Source organism: Cervus canadensis, chromosome 17 (genome assembly GCF_019320065.1).
Source record: "Cervus canadensis isolate Bull #8, Minnesota chromosome 17, ASM1932006v1, whole genome shotgun sequence".
Taxonomy (NCBI): Eukaryota; Metazoa; Chordata; class Mammalia; order Artiodactyla; family Cervidae; genus Cervus; species Cervus canadensis.
In genome coordinates this window covers 7,939,531-7,961,533 of record NC_057402.1, presented here as the reverse complement: position 1 = coordinate 7,961,533, position 22,003 = coordinate 7,939,531, and the positions used below count along the sequence as shown (strand labels likewise).

Here is a 22,003-nt window from a genome sequence, read left to right as displayed (position 1 = left end):
TCATTGTTTTCTGTTTTTATGCAGAGGCCCCTCCCACATGCAAAGATCCACTCAGGTCACAGGCTGGAAACAAAGCACCAGGTCACTTAAATTCAGGCTCCTCCTCAGGCTTGAAGAGATTTCAGGAGCGGTGACTCTCATCTGCTCGAAGATGAGCCCACTGTGGACCTTCCTCTTCGTGCTGTCAGCTCCCAGCGGTGAGTGTCTCTGGATCAGACATGGGCACGTGGGGAAGCGGCATCTGAGCCCGTGAGTCACCGTGCTTCTCTCTGTCCACAGGGGTCCTGTCCCAGGTGCAGCTGCAGGAGTCGGGACCCAGCCTGGTGAAGCCCTCACAGACCCTCTCCCTCACCTGCGCTGTCTCTGGATTCTCATTAAGCAGCAATAGTATAGCCTGGATCCGCCAGGCTCCAGGGAAGGCGCTGGAGTGGGTTGGTGGAATAGGTTATAGTGGAAGCACAGGCTATAACCCAGCCCTGAAATCCCGGCTCAGCATCACCAGGGACACCTCCAAGAGCCAAGTCTCTCTCTCACTGAGCAGCGTGACACCTGAGGACACGGCCGTGTATTACTGTGCAAAGGACACAGTGAGGGGAAGTCAGAGAGAGCCCAGACAAAAACCTCCCTGCATGTGGGCCCAGGACCACCAGGGGGCGCTCAGGGCCACCACGTTCAGGACTGCGCGCAGGAGCAGGTGGCCGGGGGCCCATGGAGGGAACTCTTGTTTGAATCTGGTTTTCTCGTCCCGCCCAGCGATTCCCTGGAAACCTCTTTTGTGTCCTCACTGTTCCGTTATTGTGGTTTATACTGCTTTCATAAAACCATACATAGTTTTTATTTTTCGTTTAAGTATAGTTGTGTGTTTGTATGTATATGTCTGTGTGGAATATGTACCAACACTCCCGTGTAATCCAATAGTCAGAAGTGTGTGTTTTCTCTGTTTTGTTTTTGTCTTGCCATAGACTCTGACTACAACTCTGAGGCTCACCGTCATTTTCCATGAGTCCAAAGTCATCAAATCTAGTGAATGGCCCAAGAAGCCCCAGGAAACCTTTAAATGTTACTTTTGCTGTTTCTGTACATGTTCAGTGAGAAGATACACCCTCCTGCTTTCAGTCTACCTTCACAAACACTTCGAAGTCTGCAAGTTGTAGTGTTACAGACTGTAATCCGATGTCCCGTAGGGAGTGATCCTCATTATTCATGGATTCCGTTTTTGCAAATTCACCTACTTGCTAATTTACATCTGGACCCCAAATGTGACCCCAAAGTGGATGATGACCTTCACCTATATCCATATCCCCTCTCAGCAGGAGTGAAATAATCTTCATTTCCTCTAGTCTCTCACAGGCTGGTTGTGGCCACTTTCTCTCATCTAAGCAAGGATGTTGCAGGAATGTCCACAAGTCCATCCAGGTGACTGGCTTAGTATAGTATGGAACCAATAAAAAATGGAAAGTATTGTGGAAAGTAAGCTTTTGGACATAAAACAGATTGCCAGGCATTTCAGTAGCAAAAATGAATTTATTTAGGAGCAACCGAGAATTACAAATTGGAGTCTGCAATTATAAAGAGTCATGTGCAATTCCCCAGTAGAAGTGGAGAGACTGTCTTTTGTATCAAAGTAAAAAGTGAGGTGGGAGGGCTCTTGTAACTAAAACTCTGTGGTTTTTCTTTACCTGAGTTTTTTGGCAGAAAAGAAGAGGTAACTTTGTTCAGGTTCGATTCAGAGATTGTCCAAGGGCATGAAAACTCCTCCTCTTGTCCACTGGGTTTTATTTAGCTGCATTTTCTCTTTCCTCTCCTCCTCCTCATTCTTATTCTAATTCTTTTACACTTTCCACTTTTGGTCAAGGGCTTCCAAGGTGACATTACTGATAAGAAGAAGAAAAAAAAAAAAAAAAAAAAACCTGCTGGTAATAGAGTCTCCTGCCAGTGCCAGAGAGTTGGGAGAGAAGGGTTCGATCCCTGGGTTGGGAAGGTCCCCTGGAGAAGGCCATGGTAATCCACTCCAGGATTCTTGCCTGGAGAATCCTATGGACAGAGGAGCCTGGTGGACTACAGCCCATAGGGTTGCACAGAGTCAGACACGACCTAAACAAGTTAAAACACCCTCACTTTTGTCAAGATCCTTCTCAGAAAATGAGCAATACTTGGGTTTTTTAAACTTTTGTCTCTCAGTGACAGGAGGAACTTTTCTGGGTGCAGTGTCATTCAGAGGGAAAGTGCGCAGACTGTAAGTCTGTTGATGTCACATTTAGGTAAGAAGAGGACTGATAGGGAGAGCTCTCAGGCATTTTTTAACTAAAACCCCTGTGTTGTCAAGATCATAGTCATTGGGAAGCACGTGACATTTTACATTATCATCCAGGGTTTGGCAGAAAAATGCCCAATAGGTCTGGTCCAGATATTGTAGGAAGTTCTCATAACATATTACCTTAAACTCTGAAATATCATTAAATTCAGGTCAGCTTTGAGGTGCAACTCCATTCAGGACTCAGCTGTTCTTACTGTGTGTCATGGGAATCCTAGTTGCTATCCTCTGGAGGGTTGGTTAGCAGTGCTTGGTAGGGTCCTTTCCAGTGAGGCTGAAGAGTTCTTCTGGGGCATTGGTCCAGTGGGTGAAGGTACCAGGTGGCAACATATGAGGCTTAGGTCTGTCTCCTGAGAGTCGCTGCGAGTAGATAGCTCCAGAGGATCAGGTGTCAGGAGGTGTCCATGAGTGTGAAACAATCACGATGGGCGTCACTGGTGATGGGGGTGGAGGGTAGATGAGGAGTCGTGCAAGAAGCAGCAAATAAAAAGACCTCTTGGGGTGAGGCGGCTGACTGAGAACTGTTGAATGTGGTAAAGGGTCGTAACCAGAAGCTCAGTGGCCATAATGACTGTAAGGCTCGGGGACTATCCACACACCACAGCATCTGTTACCGCCCAATGTGTCTGTGGTGGTCCCTTCATTTTAGTGAGAACTCCAAGGGAACCCCTTCATTTTTCACACGACAGGAAACATGGAGATGGCCAGAGGCAGGTGGCCTCTAAAACTCTCCTTTAAAGACTTGAAAGCTCTGTCATCTGGTTTCTCCTATGAAATTGAGTTGGGATTGTAATTGTTGAGAGAATCACATCTAGATAATAAAGAATTATAAAATCCAATCTCAACAGTAGTCAACTCGCCCATGAAGAGCCTCACATCAGGCATTTACTTTTGGGATTTAGGAAACTTTGGACACCATGAAGCCTATCTGATATAAGCACAGCCCCTTTTGTGATATCAGATACACTAAATGTCACATATGAGTTTGGCACACTGCGATTTTTCTTTAGTGACCTCTTGCTCCTTTAAGGCTAAAATGTTAATACATAGATGCTGTTTCCAAGAAGAAAGTTTGAGAAGTAGAGAAAAGAAGAAAATTTCCACATGTTGCAACAAAATAGATCTCTTAGAACATTGTATTTCATCCAGATCAGTGTTCTGGAATATCCAGCAATAAACAGATCTCTCAATAAAGAACTGAAACTTTCAGTTCAGTCACTCAGTCCTTTCCGACTCTCTACGACCCCATGGATTGCAGCACGCCAGGCCTCCCTGCCCATCGCCAACTCCCGGAGCTTGCTCAAAATCATGTCCATCAATTTGGTGAAGGGTTCCATCCGTCTCATCCTCTGTTGTGCCCTTCTTCTCCCTCCTTCAATCTTTCCAGCATCAGGGTCTTTTCCAATGAGTCCATTCTTGCATCAGGTGGCCAAACTATTGGAGTTTCAGCTTCTTGTCAGTCCTTCCAATGAACCTTCGGGTTCAACCTTTAGTATTGACTGGTTTGATCTCCTTGCAGTCCAAGGCATTCTCTAGAGTCTTCTCCACCACCACAGTTCAAAAGCATCAAATCTTCAGTGCTCAGCTTTCTTTATAGTCCAACACTGACATCCATACATGACTACTGGAAAAATCATAGCTTTGACTAGACAGATCTTTGTTGGAAAAGCAATGTCTCTGATTTCTAATCTGCTGTCCAGGTTAGTCAAAACTTTTCTTCCAAGAAGCAAGCATCTTTTAATTTCGTGGCTGCAGTCACAATCTGCACTGAGATTGGAGCCCAGAAAAGTAAGGTCAGTCACTGTTTCCACTGTCTCCCCATCTATTTGCTGTGAAGTGATGGGACCAGATGCCATGATCTTAGTTTTCTGAATGTTGAGTTTTAAGCCAACTCTTTCACTCTCCTCTTTCATTTCATCAAGAGGCTCTTTAGTTCTTCTTCACTTTCTGCCTTGAGGTGGAGTTATGAATATCTGAGGTTATTGTTATTTGTTTTGGCAATCTTGATTCCAGTTTGGGCTTCATCCAGCCCAGCACTTCTCATGATGTACTCTTCACACTCTCTATTCATGATACAGGTCTATTTATCAACTCTCATGTTTGTAAGTTTATTCTCTAAGTCTATGCTTTGATTCCTGTGTCAGTGTTATTGTTACCACTGTTGTTGTCAGGACAGAGTTTTTAATAAATACAAAAAGTTAGAAATGATTTATGAATCATGTGTATGTGTTGATATCTAAAAATTCATTCTGAAGCTCAGGGCACCAAAAACTTCACTCTGCTGACACAGTCATCTTGCAAAGGAAGTCAGGGCCCAAGAAATGTCCACACAAAGAGGACATGAGGTCCAGCACTGTACTCTGACTGAGCCCCAGGCTACAGTCAGGTCAACCTTCCTTACATGTGAGTGTATTGTAAGAGGGGACCCTGGAGATGAACTTGAGACCCTCACAGGAGCCCTGTGTCAGACAGGGTGGACCCTCCCAAAGCACAGAGTGTGAACAAAATAAAGGGTGACTGTCACTTTAAACTGCCTAATGTTGTGATTGCTTCCTTCGCATCAGAAAACACCTAAAATTTTACACATTTCCACACGGGACCCATTTCCCATTTCATAAATGGTAAGTGTACGGCACAGTTGGACGGGGTGACTGGACAAAGGTCACACTGCCATTTGAGGTGCTATGAGACAGTCCCAAGTCAGAATCCAGAGCCAAAGTCCTCCTAGCAAGATACAGGGAGGACCTAAGTTCCCGGGCAGGAGTCCTGGGCTCCCAGGTAGGAAGACACACCTGTGTCCATGGAGAACAACACCAACTGGTTACACTTTAGCAGGTCCACACTGGCACTGGTGGGGACAGGACTTAGGAGACCGTGACCACCACTACACCTTTCCTCACTCGACCTCAGGGAATGCATTTCAGGTTAATTTGCTGGTGGTTTTATTCTATTCAGTGGCCTCTGCCCTAGTTAAGTTAATATTCTTCTCTTTTACTCTCTGGGCATTTCCGTCTCTCCAGGATTTAAATCCATTGCTTGTCTTATTACTGTTACTATCTGATAAATTGATGAGAAAAACATCTACTTCTGCTTCATTGACTGCACTAAAGCCTTTGCCTGTGGGTCACAACAAACTATGGAAAATTCTCAAATAAACAGGAATACCAGGCCACCTTATCCGCCTCCTGAGAAATCTGTATGGAGGTCAAGAAGCCATAGTTAGAACTGAACTTGGAACAATGGACTGATTCAAAATTGGGAAAGGAGTATGTCAAGACTGTGTATTGACACTCTGCTTATTTAACTTACATTTACAGTACATCATGTGAAATGCTGGGCTGGATAAAGCACAAACTTGAATCAAGGTTGCCAGGAGAAATATTAATAACCTCCAATATGCAGGTGACACCACCCTTATGACAGAAAGTGAAGAGGAACCTAAAGAGCCTGTTGATAAATGTGAAAGTGGAGAGTGAAAAAGCTGGCTGAAAACTCAACATTCAAGAAACTGAGGTCATGGCATCTGTGAACTATGATCATAATCACTTCATAGATAATAGAAGGGGAAACAGTGGGAACATTGACAGGCTTTATTTGCTTGAGCTCCAAAGTCTCTGCAGATGGTGACTGCAGCCATGACATTAAAAAAAGAAAAGCTTGGAGGAAAACCTATGACCAACCTAGACAGCATATTAAAGAGCAGGTACAATACTTTGCCAACAGAGGTCCCTTTACGCAAATCTATGGTCTTTCCATAGGTCATGTTCGGTCGTGAGAGTTGGACCATAAAGAAAGCTGAGCACTGAAGAATTAATGGTTTTGAACTTCGGTGTTGGATAAGAGTCTTGAGAGTGCTTTGGACTGCAAGGAGATCAAACCAGTCAATCCTAAAGGAAATCAATCCTAATATTCATTGGGAGTACTGATGCTGAAGCTGAAACTCCAGGATTTTGGCCACCGGATGGGAAGAGCCAACTCATTAGAAAAGACCCTGATGCTGGGAACCATTGAAGTCAGGAGGACAGGGGGGCGAGAGAGGATGAGATGGTAGGCTGGTTTCACCGACTCAATGACGTGAGTTTGAGAAACCTCTGGGAGATGGTGAAGGACAGCAAAACATGGGGTGCTTCCATCCATGGGGTCTCAAAGAGTCAGACACAACTCAGTGACTAAAAATAATATTTGATGAGATTTTGATCCTGTGTAAGTTGTATGCAGATGACACCACCCTTATGGGAGAAAGTGAAGAGGAACTAAAAAGCCTCTTGATGAAAGTGAAAGAGGAGAGTGAAAAAGTTGGCTTAAAGCTTAACATTCAGAAAACTAAGATCATCGCATCTGGTCCCATCACCTCATGGGAAATAGATGGGGAGACAGTGGAAACAGTGTCAGACTGTATTTTTTTGGGCTCCAAAATCACTGCAGATGGTGACTGCAGCCATGAAATTAAAAGACACTTACTCCTTGGAAGGAAAGTTATGACCAACCTAGAGAGCATATTAAAAAGCGGAGACATTACTTTGCCAACAAAGGTCTGTCTGGTCAAGGCTATGGTTTTTCCAGTGGTCATGTATGGATGTGAGAGCTGAACTGGGAAGAAAGCTGAGTGCCAAGAAATTGATGCTTTTGAACTGTCCTCCAGGCTACAGAAAAGGGAACAGATTTATCTTCCTCATTGTGAAATCTCAGCCTTGCACTACTGGTCGACCAGCTGTCCCTGCCAGGATGGAGGCTCTTGCATTGCTGCCTGGTCTCTTGCATAAATGCCCAGGCAGCACCACGGGATCCTCTGTGGGTCACTGGGAATAATGCAAGTTACAGGCAATGTGGGTGTGTGTGCTCTACATGTGCTCCTTGCTTCCAGGTCCAATAAATCCCTACAGGCTTAGACAATACCTACATCCTGTTCTACTGTGCGGTTTGCTTTATGTAAAATATTTACCATCAAAGCAATTACCACTAGACACATAGATGGCTGGTGGGAAAGGTTATAGTCAGACAGATACTAGCATCCACTTTCAGACAAGTGCTGAAAACAAATCTGTAATCCTTTCTTTACCACAACATCTTAAGGAGCTCTAGAATGGAGGAAAATCAGGCCTGTTCTCCTCCCAGGAACAGACCAGAGCCTGAGTAGGCACGTCCAGCTCTGTTCAGCATCCCCTGTAGGGGCAGCCAGGTCCAGTGAGAGAAGCCCAGGCACAGACAGGAGGGCTCACCGTGCCCTGATGTGTGCCCTCCAGCACATCACTGCAAGTCCAGGCTGCAGGTTAGCTTCACGTCTGTAAGACGCAGGTAAACCAATTCCTACATCACATTCTAGTTGTGCTGGTGTAGAAAAAACTAGTAATAAAACAGGCACTGAGTGTCAGGGCCCAGGGAAAGTCGCTCCCAAACGGGCCTCCATGGCATATTGATTGCTATGAACTGAAGTGAGTTATGAAAGGACCATTGAGCTGCTGTGGGCACTGCTCTCAATTCCAAGGTATCTCTGAGTATGCTGGCAATTATGGCTTGTCGGTGGCTCAGTGGTGGAGAATCTGCCTGCCCAGAAGGAGACCCGGGTTCAACTCCTGGGCCCAAAAGAAGGAAACAGAAACCTACTGCAGTATTCTTGCCTGGGAAATCCCATTGACAGAGGAGCCTGATGTGCAACAGTCCATGGTGTCAAAAAAGAGTCAGACACAACTTAGCGAGTGAACAAAACCAACATGCAAGCAGCTGGCCCTGGTGGCTCTTATGCATGGTTTTCACCAGATCACCAGCACAGATCCTCGGAGCTCAGCCACCTGGACTGCACCTGGACCTGCTATGGGAGCTATGGAGGCAACATGGACACTCCTCTGACCCAGCCCCCTCGTGTACAGATCCACAGAGTGCATGGCTGCTAAAACTAGAACCATCCAAGCTCAAGAGCCCTTGTTGTCTTTTGGGGTTCTCACAGGTGCTGAATTTAGCAAGCCATCCCTGGAAGTGTCCCTGCTCAGTTCACACAGCGCAGGGAGAGATTTCCCTCCTGTTCCTTAGCCGCACATCCCTGCGTGCTCAGCTAAAAATGAATAACCTGGGAATCATGGACAAATTCTTAGAAAGATATAACCTTCAAAGAATCAATGAGGTCTTTATCTTTCTGGCTTACTTCACTCTGTATAATGGGCTCCAGTTTCATCCATCTCATTAGAACTGATTCAAATGAATTCTTTTTAATGGCTGAGTAATAATCCATGGTGCATATGTACCACAGTTTCCTTATCCATTCGTCTGCTGATGGACATCTAGGTTGCTTCCATGTCCTGGCTATTATAAACAGTGCTGCGATGAACATTGGGGTGCATGTATATAGTATACTAACACATATATATGGAATTTAGAAAGATGGTAATGATAACACTATATGCAAAACAGAAAAAGAGACACAGATGTACAGAACAGACTTTTGGACCATGTGGGAGAAGACGAGGGTGGGATGTTTGGAGAGAACAGCATCGAAACATGTATATTATCAAGGGTGAAACAGATTGGGATAGGGAATACAAGTAAATCCATGGCTGATTCATGTCAATGTATGGCAAGAATCACTACAACATTGTAAAGTAATTAGCCTCCAACTAATAATAAAAATGGAAACAATTTAAAAAAAAGAATCAACGAGGAAGAAATAGAAAATATGAACAGACCAATAACAAGTAATGGAATTGAAGATGTGATTAACAACGCTCCAACAACCAAAAGTCCACAACCAGATGGCTTCAGGGTAGGAATCTATCAGACATTTAGAGAAGAGCTAACACCTATCCTCAAACGGTTTTTTCTTTTTTAATTCAGAGAGAAACACTCCCAAGCTCTTTCTACAAGGCCATCATCACCCTGATACTACAGGAAGACAAAGATGTCACAAAAGAGAAAATTATGGCCAAAATTACTGACACGAAAGATGCAAATATCTCTCAACAATATACTAGTAAACAGATTCCAGCAACACATTAACAGAAAACAACACCGTGATGAAGATGAATTATCCAGGGATGCAGGATTCTTCAATATGTGCAAATTAATCAACATGACACACCATATTAAGAGATTAAGAAATAAAATATATATGATCATCATAATTGATGAAGAAAACACTTTTTCCTTCTATCTGAATTTCAGAAATTGTCTGGACAGAACTCTAATCGATGAAAACAGCTACTTGGAAGATCCAAGAAATTAAAATTATAGAAAACTACTCATCCTGTGTTGAAACCTACTCATCCTGTGTTGGAGTAGGAAATGGCAACCCACTCAAGTACTCTTGCCTGGAAAATCCCATGGAGGGGGGAGCATGGTAGGCTACAGTCCACGGGATCACAAAGAGTCGGACACGACTGAGCAGCTTCACTTTCACACATCCTGTGTAGTTTTATTCTAGTGATCAGAAAACTGGTACAATGCCATGACCTGTTCCCAACGTCCCACACAGGCCAAGTGTTCCAGATCCAAAGGCCAGGGTGAGAGAACTCAAATGTCCCAGTTGGATGAGTGGAGCCTAAAGCTGCCTTACTCAACTTATAAGTACAAGTTTCCCCCACATGCAATGTTCCCCCATTCCCTAGAGTACAATCTACCCCTGGGCTGTGGGAGCTCACAGAACTCCCCTCACACAGGACTGAGGTCTAGGGAAAGCAGAGCTGTGGTCTAAAAGTTAAGGCTTCTCCTGTGCCTGACGGCTGTGGCTGCAGGTGACTGACAGCGACTGACTCCCCTTGTCCCCAGGTGTCCTGTCCCAGGTGCAGCTGCAGGTTCCGGCCCAGGACTGGTGAAGCCGTCCCCCACACTATCCCTCTCCTGTGCGTCTCTGGTTCCTCCATACCAGTGGTCACTGGGGAGTTGGATCCACCAGCCCCCAGGGAAGGGGTAGAGTGGATGTGAGCCGTCATTTCTGGTGGCAACACTTACTGCAACCCACCCCTCAAGAGCCACACCTCCATCTGCAGAGACACATCCAAGAACCAGCTCTCCCTGCAGCTGATGTCTGTAACCAGCGAGGACCCAGCCGTGTATTACTGTGCAAGAGACATCGTGGGGGGAGGTCAGTGTGAGCCCAGAACCAAGCCAGCCTGCAGGAGACAGGCTGGGGGATGCAGGGGTGATGCTCGGGACTCACACTTGTTTCCTCCCCAGGAGCAGGTGCAGATGGAGGTTAAGGGCCGGTTTCCTGTCAGGATCTGTGATTTCCTCTACAGTCAATACTTCCCCTTGGGGAACATCTCTGGCCTCAATATTCTTTTTTATCTCTTAGTTCTTTGACCTATAAAGATTTGTTGGAATAAGAGAAAGTCATTTTCTCCTGCAGAAAAGCAGAGTCACTGTCACTTTCTTCTGTCGCCAAGTGCCAAGTAATTTCCAAATCTATGGAGGTAAGTCAGCTACATACATGCAAGGGACTCTACGGGGCTCAACAGGGCAGCTCAGCACAGGGCAGTGAGCAAGCCTGCCAGGAGGTAGCAGCACGACGCACATGGTGGACATCAGGCAGAGAGACAGACCCTGCTGCTGGTGGTGTTGTCTGCACACTTGCTCACAGCATCAAGCTCAGTGGGCACTATGAAAAGGTAAGGATCCACACCAAACCTTGGTTCAAACTTGCAGTATGTGCACGTGCACACATAGACACACACACAGATACACCAAGGGGATTTACTAATAAACCCTTCATCACGTCCATTATCCAGGTGTCATTTGAGAAGAGGAAAATCCTCTCAGCAATCAGAAATGAAGCCTGAGTCCGGAGTGGAGCCCTGACCAGGACATCTACTTCTACTGGGGTTCAGAGGTGTTGAAGTGATGAAGGTCCTGCTCACAGGAGACGCTCCTGTGAGTTCAGTCTCACACCTGCATCAAAAGAGAGAAAACAAGTTTCTTATTGAATCTCCAGTGTGTGGGCAGAGGAGAAAAGCAGGATTAAGCCTTAAGGGGTCAGTAGTCATCAAAACAGAGTCTGACATTTCCTTCTTCTTAGCCACTGTAAGAAAGGATGTAAGAAAGAGGTAATGATCACTAAAGGTGGGATAACCCAAGTCCTTAGAAAACAAGAGGACTGCTGACCTGTAAGCAAGCAATGATAACATTAAATTCATGATGGGTTTAGAGGAAGGTTTAGCCCAGAAACTTGGGTGCAAGGTGTCCACTGTGTAAGGTCATGGCTTGTTTTGAAGGTCTTGGGTCTGCTGTGTGTTCCTACAATGAAGAGAGTCCACCATATCTAGGAGAATCTTCATTTTAAAGGGCTGTATTGAAGTACAGAGCTGAAAAATTGATGTATATGAAACGTGCTGCTGGAATAGAGTCTTCAGTTTCCCTTGGACTGCGAGGAGAGCAAACCAGTCAATTCAAAAGAAAATCAACCCTAAATATTTTTGGAAGGACTGATGCTGATGCTGAAGCTCCCATACATTGGCCACCTGATGCAAAGAGCTGAGCCATTGAAAAAGACTCTAATGCTGGGAAAGATTTCAGGCAAAAGGAGAAGGGGAAGATAGAGGATGTTGTGGTTAGATAGCATCACTGGAGATACTGGTGCACGGAGGAGCTGGGCGTGATGCAGCCCAGGGGTTTCAAAGAGTCAGACATGACTGAGCATATTTATCAATGTCTTATCATTTCTTGTATGAGCTCTTGTGCAATAGTGTGCAACATTTTGACATACTTAATTTTAATTATAAATATTTTCCACAGACTTCCTTGCAATTAAATGAAATGACATTTCAAATTAAAAATACTGTGGTGTGAGGACACATCTTCACACATTGAACTGACAGACTGAACTCACACACTGAACTCACAGATCCTAGTTCGGACACAACACATCTGTGTGTAGAAGAGGTCCATGAACCTGGGACCTGTTATATTTCCTTCTGTGAGAACATGAAATTATATGTGTCTCCTAACTCCACCAGCTCATGGTGTCCAGGTCAGATGCGGGGCATCTCTGCAAATGCAGGCCCTGATGCCCCTTGGTGAGTAGCAACAGTCTCACCTGCTCCAGGTGTCGGATGCCACACCTTCCCTCCCCTGCTCCACAGCATCAGCTCACTTTTCAGGTCCAGACCAGAGAGTCTAGATGTGTCCTGTGATTCTTGCTCTTCCTGCTTTGGTTGAAGGTCTTATTACCTACACACAGGCAGGGCAGGGTCTTTCTGATTTAATTTACTCACTCATATGATTGAAAAGATAGAAGATGTCTGAGGAGGCCTTACAAATAGCTGAGAAAAGAAGACAAGTGAAAGGCCAAGGAGAAAAGGAATGATATACCCATCTGATAGTAGAGTTTCAAAGAAGAGGAAGGAGAGATAAGAAAGACTGCTTAAGTGAACAATGCAAAGGAATAGAGAAAAACAACAGAATGGGAAAGACTAGAGATCTCTTCAAGGAAATTAGAGATACCAAGGGAACACTTCATGCAAAGATGGGAACAATAAAGCACAGAAATGGTAGAGACGTAACAGAAGCAGAAGATAGTAAGAAGAGGTGGCAAGAATACACAGAAGAGGTATAGGAAAAAGATCTTCATGACACAGATAATCACAATGGTGTGATCATTCAGCTAGAGCTAGATATCCTGGAAAGTGAAGTCAAGTGGGCCTTAGGAAGCATCACTACACACAAAGCTAGTGGGAGTGATGGAATTCCAATTGAGCTATTTCAAATCTTAAAAGATGATGCTGTGAAAGTGCTGCACTCCATATGCCAGCAAATTTGGAAACCTCAGCAGTGGCCACAGGACTGGAAAAGGTCAGCTTTCATTCCAACCCCGAAGAAGGGCAACACCAAAGAATGGTCAAACCACTGGACAACTGCACTCACATCACATGCTAGCAAGGCCATGCTCAGAATCCTCCAAGCTAGGCTTCAACAACACATGAACTGAGAACTTCCAGATGTACAAGCTGGATTAGAAAAGGTAATGGAACCGGAGATCAGATTGCCAACAACATTTGGATCATAAAAGAGTAAACAATTAAAAAAAAATCTACTAACGCTTCATGACTATGCTAAAGCCTTTGACTGTGTGGATCACAACAAAGCATGGAAAATTATAAAAGAGATGGCAATACCAGACCACATTACCTGCCTCCTGAAAAATGTGTATACAGGTCAAGAAGCAATAGCTAGAACAGATCATGGAAGAAGAGACTGGATCAAGAATAGGAAAGGAATGAATCAAGGCTCTCTATTGTCACTGTGTTTATTTAACTTACATCACACAAATGCCGAGCTGTAGGAATCACAAGCTGAAATCAAGATTTCCAGTAGAAATAGCAATAATCTCAGATATGCAGATGACACCACTCTTATGGCAGAAGCCGAAGAGGAACTAAAGAGCCTCTTGATAAAGGTGAAAGAGGAGAGTGAAAAGGCTGGCTTTAAGTTCAACATTCAAATTACTAAGATCATGCCATGAGGACCCATGACTCATGACATATATAGGGAAACAAAGGAATCAGTGAAAGTCTTTATTTTCTTGGGGTCCAGAATCACTGTGGATGATGACTGAAGCCATGAGACTAAAAGACACTTACTGCTGGGAGAAAAGCTCTAACAATCCTAGACAGTGTATTAAAAAGCAGAGACATGACTTTGTTAGCAACAGTCCATATAGTCAAAGCCTTGGTCTGCCCGTTAGTCATGTAAGGATGTGAGAGTTGGACCATAAAGAAGGCTGGGAGCTGAAGAACTGATGCTTTTGAACTGTGGGACTCTTGAGAATCTCTGAGACTGCAAGGAGATCAAACCAGTCCATCCTAAAGATCAGTCTGAATATTCATTGGAAGGACTGATGCTGAAGCTGAAGTTCCAATACTGTAACCACTTGATGGGAAGAGCCAATTCATGGGAAAAGACGCTGATGCTGGGACAGATAGAAGGCAGGAGGAGAAGGAGATGACAGAATGACATGGTTGGATGGCATCAGTTTGAACACCTGGGAGATGGTGAAGGACAGGGAACTGCAGTCCATGGGGTCACAAAGAGTCAGACATGACTGAGCGACTGAACAGCAACAACAACCAATATTATGGAAAAGACAGAAGCAATATGGTCCATTTAGGACTCTCCTCATGAAACGGGAGGGAGGAAAGGGCTTTTCATAGACAGCAGTTTCCACTTCTGCCGATACACAGCTGAGATCCCTGGGCTGAGGGAGAGCTGACCTGCCCCAAAGCGGCAGTGTTGACATCTCAGGAAGGAGTGGACCAGGGTCACATGGACAGGGTGTCAGTCAGAGATGGGGACCCACACTGGTCTTTTCTGGCTCCAGGAGAGATAGCACCACTGATGGCAGCACTCACCACCCCCGGAAAACCCACCTAAAGTCCAGACACGCGGTGACGGCCGTCATCCCCAGTGTACATGCTCACAGCCGGGATGCAGGTGGGAGGCCACAGCCTCAGGGCCACAGGGAGACGGGGGAGCTGAGCTCTGCTCTCCAGCACTGCTGACTCAGAGGACCTCAGGCTCAGTCCAGGACACGGAGACCCTGGGCTCGGGAAAGCTGCTCTCAGTGGGGTTTTCAAGGGAACCTGCTTCCTGAGGAGGGGCTTTCCTCTGACCATGCTGCCCTCACACTGCACGCCATTCACTCTGAAGGTTTACCTCCACGAAGCATGTGTGTCCTCTCACCACTGTGGTGGGGACTATGTTCCCTGAGCTCCCATCTCACGGCAGGGACACAGAGAGGAAGGAATAAGCACTTGGAGGAGCAGGCAGTCTGTGCAGAGTGAGCAGGGCACCTGCCCAGCATGTTGGAGCACTGAGGAGCTCCCGGGAGCTGTCTGTCCTCAGTCTGTAGTAGCCTTGGGGTCCGCAGTGTCCACACGCAGGGTGGGGGTCCTGAGGTTCACAAGCTCCTGCAGACACTGAGTTATGCGCAGGACAGTGTGGGACAGCCCACTGGGCAAGTCAGCCGTGCTGGGAAGACGGGCTTCTCAGCAGAAACGTCTACTTTGTCCACAAAGTTAATCCTGTGTGTAATTACTGTGAATAAACCATCTCTAGAGTGATTCTTGAGGGTATTTAAACTCTTCCAGATGAAAAAATAGTCATGAAAGTAAGGGAAATATAAATGCTTTGGGAATTCTGATAACATATCAGAATTGGACCCAACTCCATTTGAATTTAATGTGATTATTGTTTATTTTGTCTCTAATGTTTGAATATGGAGTAAGAAAACATAAGCTAATCAGAAAAGAAAAAAAAACAAGAGTTTGTGTCTCACACCTGGGTGGTCCCCGAATGTGTGGTGGGCTTTTGTTGAGTGAAGGTAAACACCTCCATGAAGTTAAAGTCTCTTCCCAAAATCTGCCTTTGTTCCTTGACAGCATCATTTTTCCCGAACAACCCTCCCTCATCATTCCATTCCTCCATAAACAGCCTTCCTGGCAGGTGGAGGGGGACCACAGGAGGGGCTGAGTTCTCTGATTGAATAGTCAGCGTCCTCCTCACAGGGCGAGGTCCATAGACTGAACCTCCTTTCACTACTTTCTGCTTTTTATGCAGAGGCCCCTCCCACATGCAAAGATCCACTCAGGTCACAGGCTGGAAACAAAGCACCAGGTCACTTAAATTCAGGCTCCTCCTCAGGCTTGAAGAGATTTCAGGAGCGGTGACTCTCATCTGCTCGAAGATGAGCCCACTGTGGACCTTCCTCTTCGTGCTGTCAGCTCCCAGCGGTGAGTGTCTCTGGATCAGACATGGGCACGTGGGGAAGCGGCATCTGAGCCCGTGAGTCACCGTGCTTCTCTCTGTCCACAGGGGTCCTGTCCCAGGTGCAGCTGCAGGAGTCGGGACCCAGCCTGGTGAAGCCCTCACAGACCCTCTCCCTCACCTGCGCTGTCTCTGGATTCTCACTAACCAGCTATGCTGTACACTGGGTTCGCCAGGCTCCAGGGAAGGCACTGGAGTGGGTTGGTATCATATATAGTGGTGGAAGTACATACTATAAGCCAGCCCTGAAATCCCGGCTCAGCATCACCAGGGACACCTCCAAGAGCCAAGTCTCTCTCTCACTGAGCAGCGTGACACCTGAGGACACGGCCGTGTATTACTGTGCAAAGGACACAGTGAGGGGAAGTCAGAGAGAGCCCAGACAAAAACCTCCCTGCATGGGCGCCCAGGACCACCAGGGGGCGCTCAGGCGCTCAGAGTGCGTTCAGAACTGCGCGCAGGAGCAGGTGCCCTGGGGGACCTGGACTGGGTCTTATATATTAATACTGGCGGTGGTAGTACATACTCTGCAGACTCTGTGAAGGGCCGATTCACCATCTCCAGAGACAACTCCAAGAGTACAGTGACTCTGCAAATGAACAGCCTGAGAGCTGAGGACATAACCATGTATTACTGTGCAAGAGACACAGTGAGGGGAAGTTAGTTAGTGTGAGCCCAGACAAAACCTCCTGTAGGGAGACAGGGGGGGCTGCAGGGGGCACTCCGGACCTGCCTGTACAGAAGCTTATACCAGCGACAGGTGCAGAGGGACTGGGAAGGGGCTTCCCTTGGAGACAAGGATTTCCTTCCTCTCCCATCTCCCAGCTGTTCCCAGGGACATTTCCTGCTATGACTTTTCTGCTCTGGTGTACACTTTCTGCAGACACTTTCTGCAGGCACTAATGTGAGAACATTCTGTTTGCAGATTGGACCTCTCCTACATCCAGCCCCTTCATTCAATGTACTCCTTGTCACAAATAGAATACCCCCTCTGACCTGAGATGTGCACACTGGCCCCTCATGGGCCCTTCCCCAGATCAGCACAGGGGAATGATCCCATGCGGTTATGATTAGTCCCCAGGATCTCTGTCCTCCTTGCAGCACAATCTCCTCTTGGTCCTCATCCACTCGGGTGGACACTAGTTCCAGCGATTGCCCTTCTGTGTTCATCCCTCGTTCTCATGGATGAGGAGGGAGTTCACCTGAAGATGACTCCTGTTTCCCCAAGAGGCAGGCAGGAGCACATGTCCAGAAATGGAACCTGTCCCAGCCCTGCTGGTCACATCTGGGTGGTCTCTGAAAGCAGTCCTGGGCTGTGAGCTATGACGTGTCTCTCTTCCTCAACACAAGAGTCCACGTGGATGATGGGAGCCAGATGACCGAGTCCTGACTCTGCCCACTCTCTGCTGTCTCCTAGTTTCCCTAAGACAGCCTCATAAATGCTGTCTGTCATCTACAGAAAATGAGGTTGTTTCCTGGTCACAAATTCAAGACGCACTGTAGTGAGTGTATAGGGACATGTATAAGTAGTGTGCATATCCTATAACTTATTGCATTTGCTAGTCCAAGAAGTTTTTATTAGGAATCCTTTGTTTCTTTTATGAAGATGATTTTGTTTGCAAACAAAGAAAATTTTATTTCTTCTTTTATGGTTTGAATGCCTTTTATTGTCTTGCTGCTGTTGTTGTTTTATCACTAAGTCGTGTCCAGCTCTTTGCCACCCCATGGACTGTAGCCCACCAGGCTCTTCTCTCCATGAAATTTCCCAGGCAAGAATACTGGAGTGGGTTGTCATTTCCTTCTCTAGGGATCTTCCCAACCTACTGATTGAACCAGCATCCCCTGCATTTGCGAGCAGATTCTCTTCACCACTGAGACCCCAGGGAGGCCCGCCTTTTACGTCTATTTCACACCTAAGTTACACCGGCAAGGACTTCTAGCCGTCTTTGAAGAGTTAGACTTGGCTGAGTGACTGAACAAACAAGCAAAGTCTCTTCAACAAATGGTGCAGAGAAAATTGGATAGCCACATCCAAAGTAGTTAAATCTGACCCTTAACATGGTATAGAAAGATCAACTCAAAAAGGACTAAAGATACAAATGTAACACCTGGATCTATAAAACTCTTAGAAAAATATATGCGAAGTTTCAAGATGCTGGGTTTTCAGTGATATTATAGAGATGAGGAGAAACGTGTAGGCAAAAACAGGAGAAATACAGGCCTGAGACTAAAAAGTACTGCACAGCCATGAGCACAAAATATAGAGTAAACACGAAACACAAACTACGAAATAGCAGAAACAGTCTGTAAACCTTTTGTCTAATAGGGGCTAATATCTTTAAAATATAAGGAACTCCTAAGAAATAGTAGTGGTAGCTAGAATAATTACTGATTTAAAATAAGTCGGGTTGAGAATTTAAATAGACATGTCTTTAAAGAAGAAAAACAAATGGTTGGTAAGCATTTGGAAAATGATGGATGTCAGTAACTCTCAGGAAAATGAAAATCAAAACCTCAAGAGGATATCACTTTAAACTTGTCAAGATGCCATCTTGAAAACAAAATCAGATAATGGTATCAAAAAACAGAAAACTACAGGCCAGCATCGCTGATGAACATAGACACAGAAAATCTTTAACAAAATACTAGCAAAAGGAATCCAACAACACATTAGAAGTATCATACATCATGATCATTGGGACTTATCCTAGAGAGTCAAGGATTTCTCAGTGTCTGTAAATCAATCAGGGTGACACACCACAACAAATTGAAGAATAAAAATCTTTTTTTTTTTTTTTTCCGCTTGGAGAAACTTCTATTTCCTCCTTTTAGAAAAGGAGCTGAGAATAAACTTCCTGTGGCCGACTCGCCGCCGGAGTTTGGAGCGGCTCGGACACTTGACTAGGAGAAGGCAGCCTGCGCCCGATCCGGGAGAATCCAGCTGAGCCGGCGTGGAGAGGGATGCGGTGCCGCGGCTCTGGCGCCGGACCTACACCCCTTCCCCGGCGCAAGCTCCCGGACGGGCCCGCCTCGCCCGTCCGCGCCTCTCTCTCTCTCCCTCTCTCGGTCCCCGCCGAGCACCGCTCGCTTGCTCGCTGGTTTGCTCGGAGCCCCAGCGCTCTGCCCGAGATGAGTCACTACCAAAAATCTTATGATCATATGAAGAGATGCGCAAAAGGCTTTTGACAACATTCAACACCCATTCAATACCCATGGGCTTTCCTGGTGGCTCAGAGGGTAAAGCATCTGCCTGCAATGTGGGAGACCCGGGCTCGATCCCTGGGTAGGGAAGATCCCCTAGAGAAGGAAATGGCAAAACCCACTCCAGTACTCTTGCCTGGAAAATTCCATGGATGGGGGAGCCTTGTAAGTTACAGTCCATGGGATCACAAAGAGTCTCACACGACTGAGCAACTTCACTTCTCCACACCCATTTATGATAAAAATAAAACTCTTCAGAAGGTTAACATGGTGCGAACGTACCTAAATATAATAAAGGCCATAAACAGCAGACCCATAACAAGCATCAGCCCAAATGGGGAAAAACTGAAAGTGTTTTCTGTAAGATCAAGAACAAGACAAGGATGTCCACTCTCACCACTATTATTCAACATAGCTTGGAAGTCCTAGGCATGGCAATCAAAGAAGAAAAAGAAATTTTAAATAATCCAAATTGGAGAAGAAGTAAAATGGTCACTGTTTGCAGATGACATGATTCTATGCATACAAAATCCTAAAAGTGCTACCAGAAAACTATCAGATCTCATCAATTAATTTGGTAAAGTTGCAGGAAATAAAATTAATACACAGATCTTTGCATTCTTATACTCTGACAATGAAAGATCAGAAATAGCAATCAAGGAAACAATCCTATTTACCATAGCAACAAAAACAATAAAATGCCAGGAATAAACCTACCTAAGGAGGCAAAAGACCTGTACTCTGAAACCTGTAGAAGCTGATAAAACAACGGAAGATGTCGCAAACAGATGGGAAGGCACATCACATATCACAAGATCACGATCATGCGTGATGCATGACACAGCCGTGTGTCACTGCGCAAGGACCACAGAGAGGGGAAGTGAGCCTGAGCCCAGACACGAGCCACCCTGCGAGGAGAGAGACAGACGGGTCTGCAGGGCGAGCACAGAACACGCCAGGGAAGGCTCAGAGCTCACCAGTCCTGGGTTTCAACTCCAGCAGCAGGTGTAGGTGGAGGCTGAGGTGGGTTGCCCAAACAGAATTTGGGACTTCCTCTCCATCTGTTTCCCCTGGAAACTCTCTGGATTTATGATTCTTTACTTACCACTTACAAAATCACTGAATTAGAAGAAAAATGTGTGTGTGTAAAAGGAGAGTGTGAACATTCTTTTACGCACCAAGGCAGAGCATCTCTTAAGAAGGAAAAATTATTCTGCCAGTGGTCATAACAGTCAGAATCCTGAGCAAACTCAGAGAATCCTGGTGAATCTTCTCCAAGTAGATTCACTTCAGAGAATCAGTAGGATTCCATTATTAAGACACTCACTGTGATTCATTTCAAAACAAATATGGACATGGGGCCAGGATCAGTGACATATCAAACTTAATAGATTTTATATCTCAGTTAAAAGACCATTGTTGCTTGGAAGAAAAGCTATGACAAATCAGGACAGTGTACTAAAAGGCAGAGACATCACGTTGCCTACAAAGTTCTGTATAGTCAAAGCTATGGTTTTTCCAGTAGTCATGTACAGACGTAAGAGCTGGACCATAAAGAAGGCTGGGTGTCAAAAAATTGATGCTTTTGAACTGTGGTGCTGAAGAAGACTCTTAGAGTCCCTTGGACAGTAAGGGGATAAAACCAGACATTCCTAAAAGAAACAACCCTGAATATACATTGGAAAGACTAATGATGAAGTTGAAGCTCCAAGACTTTGCCCAACTGATGTGAAGCGCCGTCTCATTAGAATATATCCTGATGCTGGGAAACATTGAAGACAGGAGGAGAAGGGGATGACAGAGGATGAGGTGGTCGGATGGCATCACTGATTCAATGGACATGAGTTTGAGCAGGCTCCGGGAGATGGTGAGGGACAGGGAAGCCTGGCGTGCTGCCGTCCCTCGGGTGGCTAAGAGCTGTACACCACTGAGCATCTGAAAAGCATCTCACACTCCTCCCGTGTGAGATCACACTCGTCAGGCCCAGATCTGACGTGGATCCCTCTTTGCTGATCCAGTGTCTTCATTTCTAGGATCTGCTCTCACATCTCTCTTTATCTCTCTGTTTCCCTAAATGGAAGACAATGTTTCCTGGGGTCTGAATCTGATGTCTCATGCCCTTTACCTGCAGCTCAAGTCTGGTTCAGGATGTGGCTCCTCGGGTTCCTGGCAAGTCCTATGAGACTTTCTTACTCACCTGTGACCAGGATCCCTGGTCTTTGCTATGTATAGACTTACTGGGAAATGCGGATGGGCATTAGTAGCCCAGAGGATAATGATTATCTGCTCAGGATAAGATGTAGATGTAGAACTTGTATCTTGGTCTTCTCGAACTGTCCTGAAATGGAACAACAATTGTGGTCTAAACCATACATGCTTCAGGAAATGTTCCCAGACAACTAGAATATCTGCTAGAACATGAGGAAAATGGGTCACAGTGTAGGAGTCACTCATTGACCCTGATGTCAGCCACAGTTTATGTCAGAGTCAACACATCAGTTTATTTTAAGACAAAAACCAGTGTGGGCTTAACTCACATCCAGGTGTCGTTGTGTTGAGGGACACATTCTTATACCCTGTCCATTCAGGTTATTTAATAACTTTTCAGGAGCCTTCTGATCTGCATTGGCTCACCCCATGAGAGAGAGCTGAAGTGTTTAAAGTGCAGCACAGAACACAAACACTCAGCATACAAACTGGCAGCAAAGACCAGCTCCAAGTGCACTTGTGTCATCAGCTATGAGA

The 22,003-nt window shown here is 45.7% G+C and overlaps 2 gene segments (V, D, J or C); both read left to right on the top strand.

The window, feature by feature from the left end:
• Positions 1-56: 56 nt before the first annotated feature.
• On the top strand, positions 57-879 carry LOC122419729. The segment is given in 3 exon segments: positions 57-197; positions 280-597; positions 851-879. Coding segments are annotated over 3 exon segments (369 nt in total).
• A 15,076-nt stretch (positions 880-15,955) lies between these two features.
• On the top strand, positions 15,956-18,235 carry LOC122419728. The segment is given in 3 exon segments: positions 15,956-16,023; positions 16,106-16,413; positions 18,225-18,235. Coding segments are annotated over 3 exon segments (357 nt in total).
• The last annotated feature ends 3,768 nt before the right edge of the window (positions 18,236-22,003 follow it).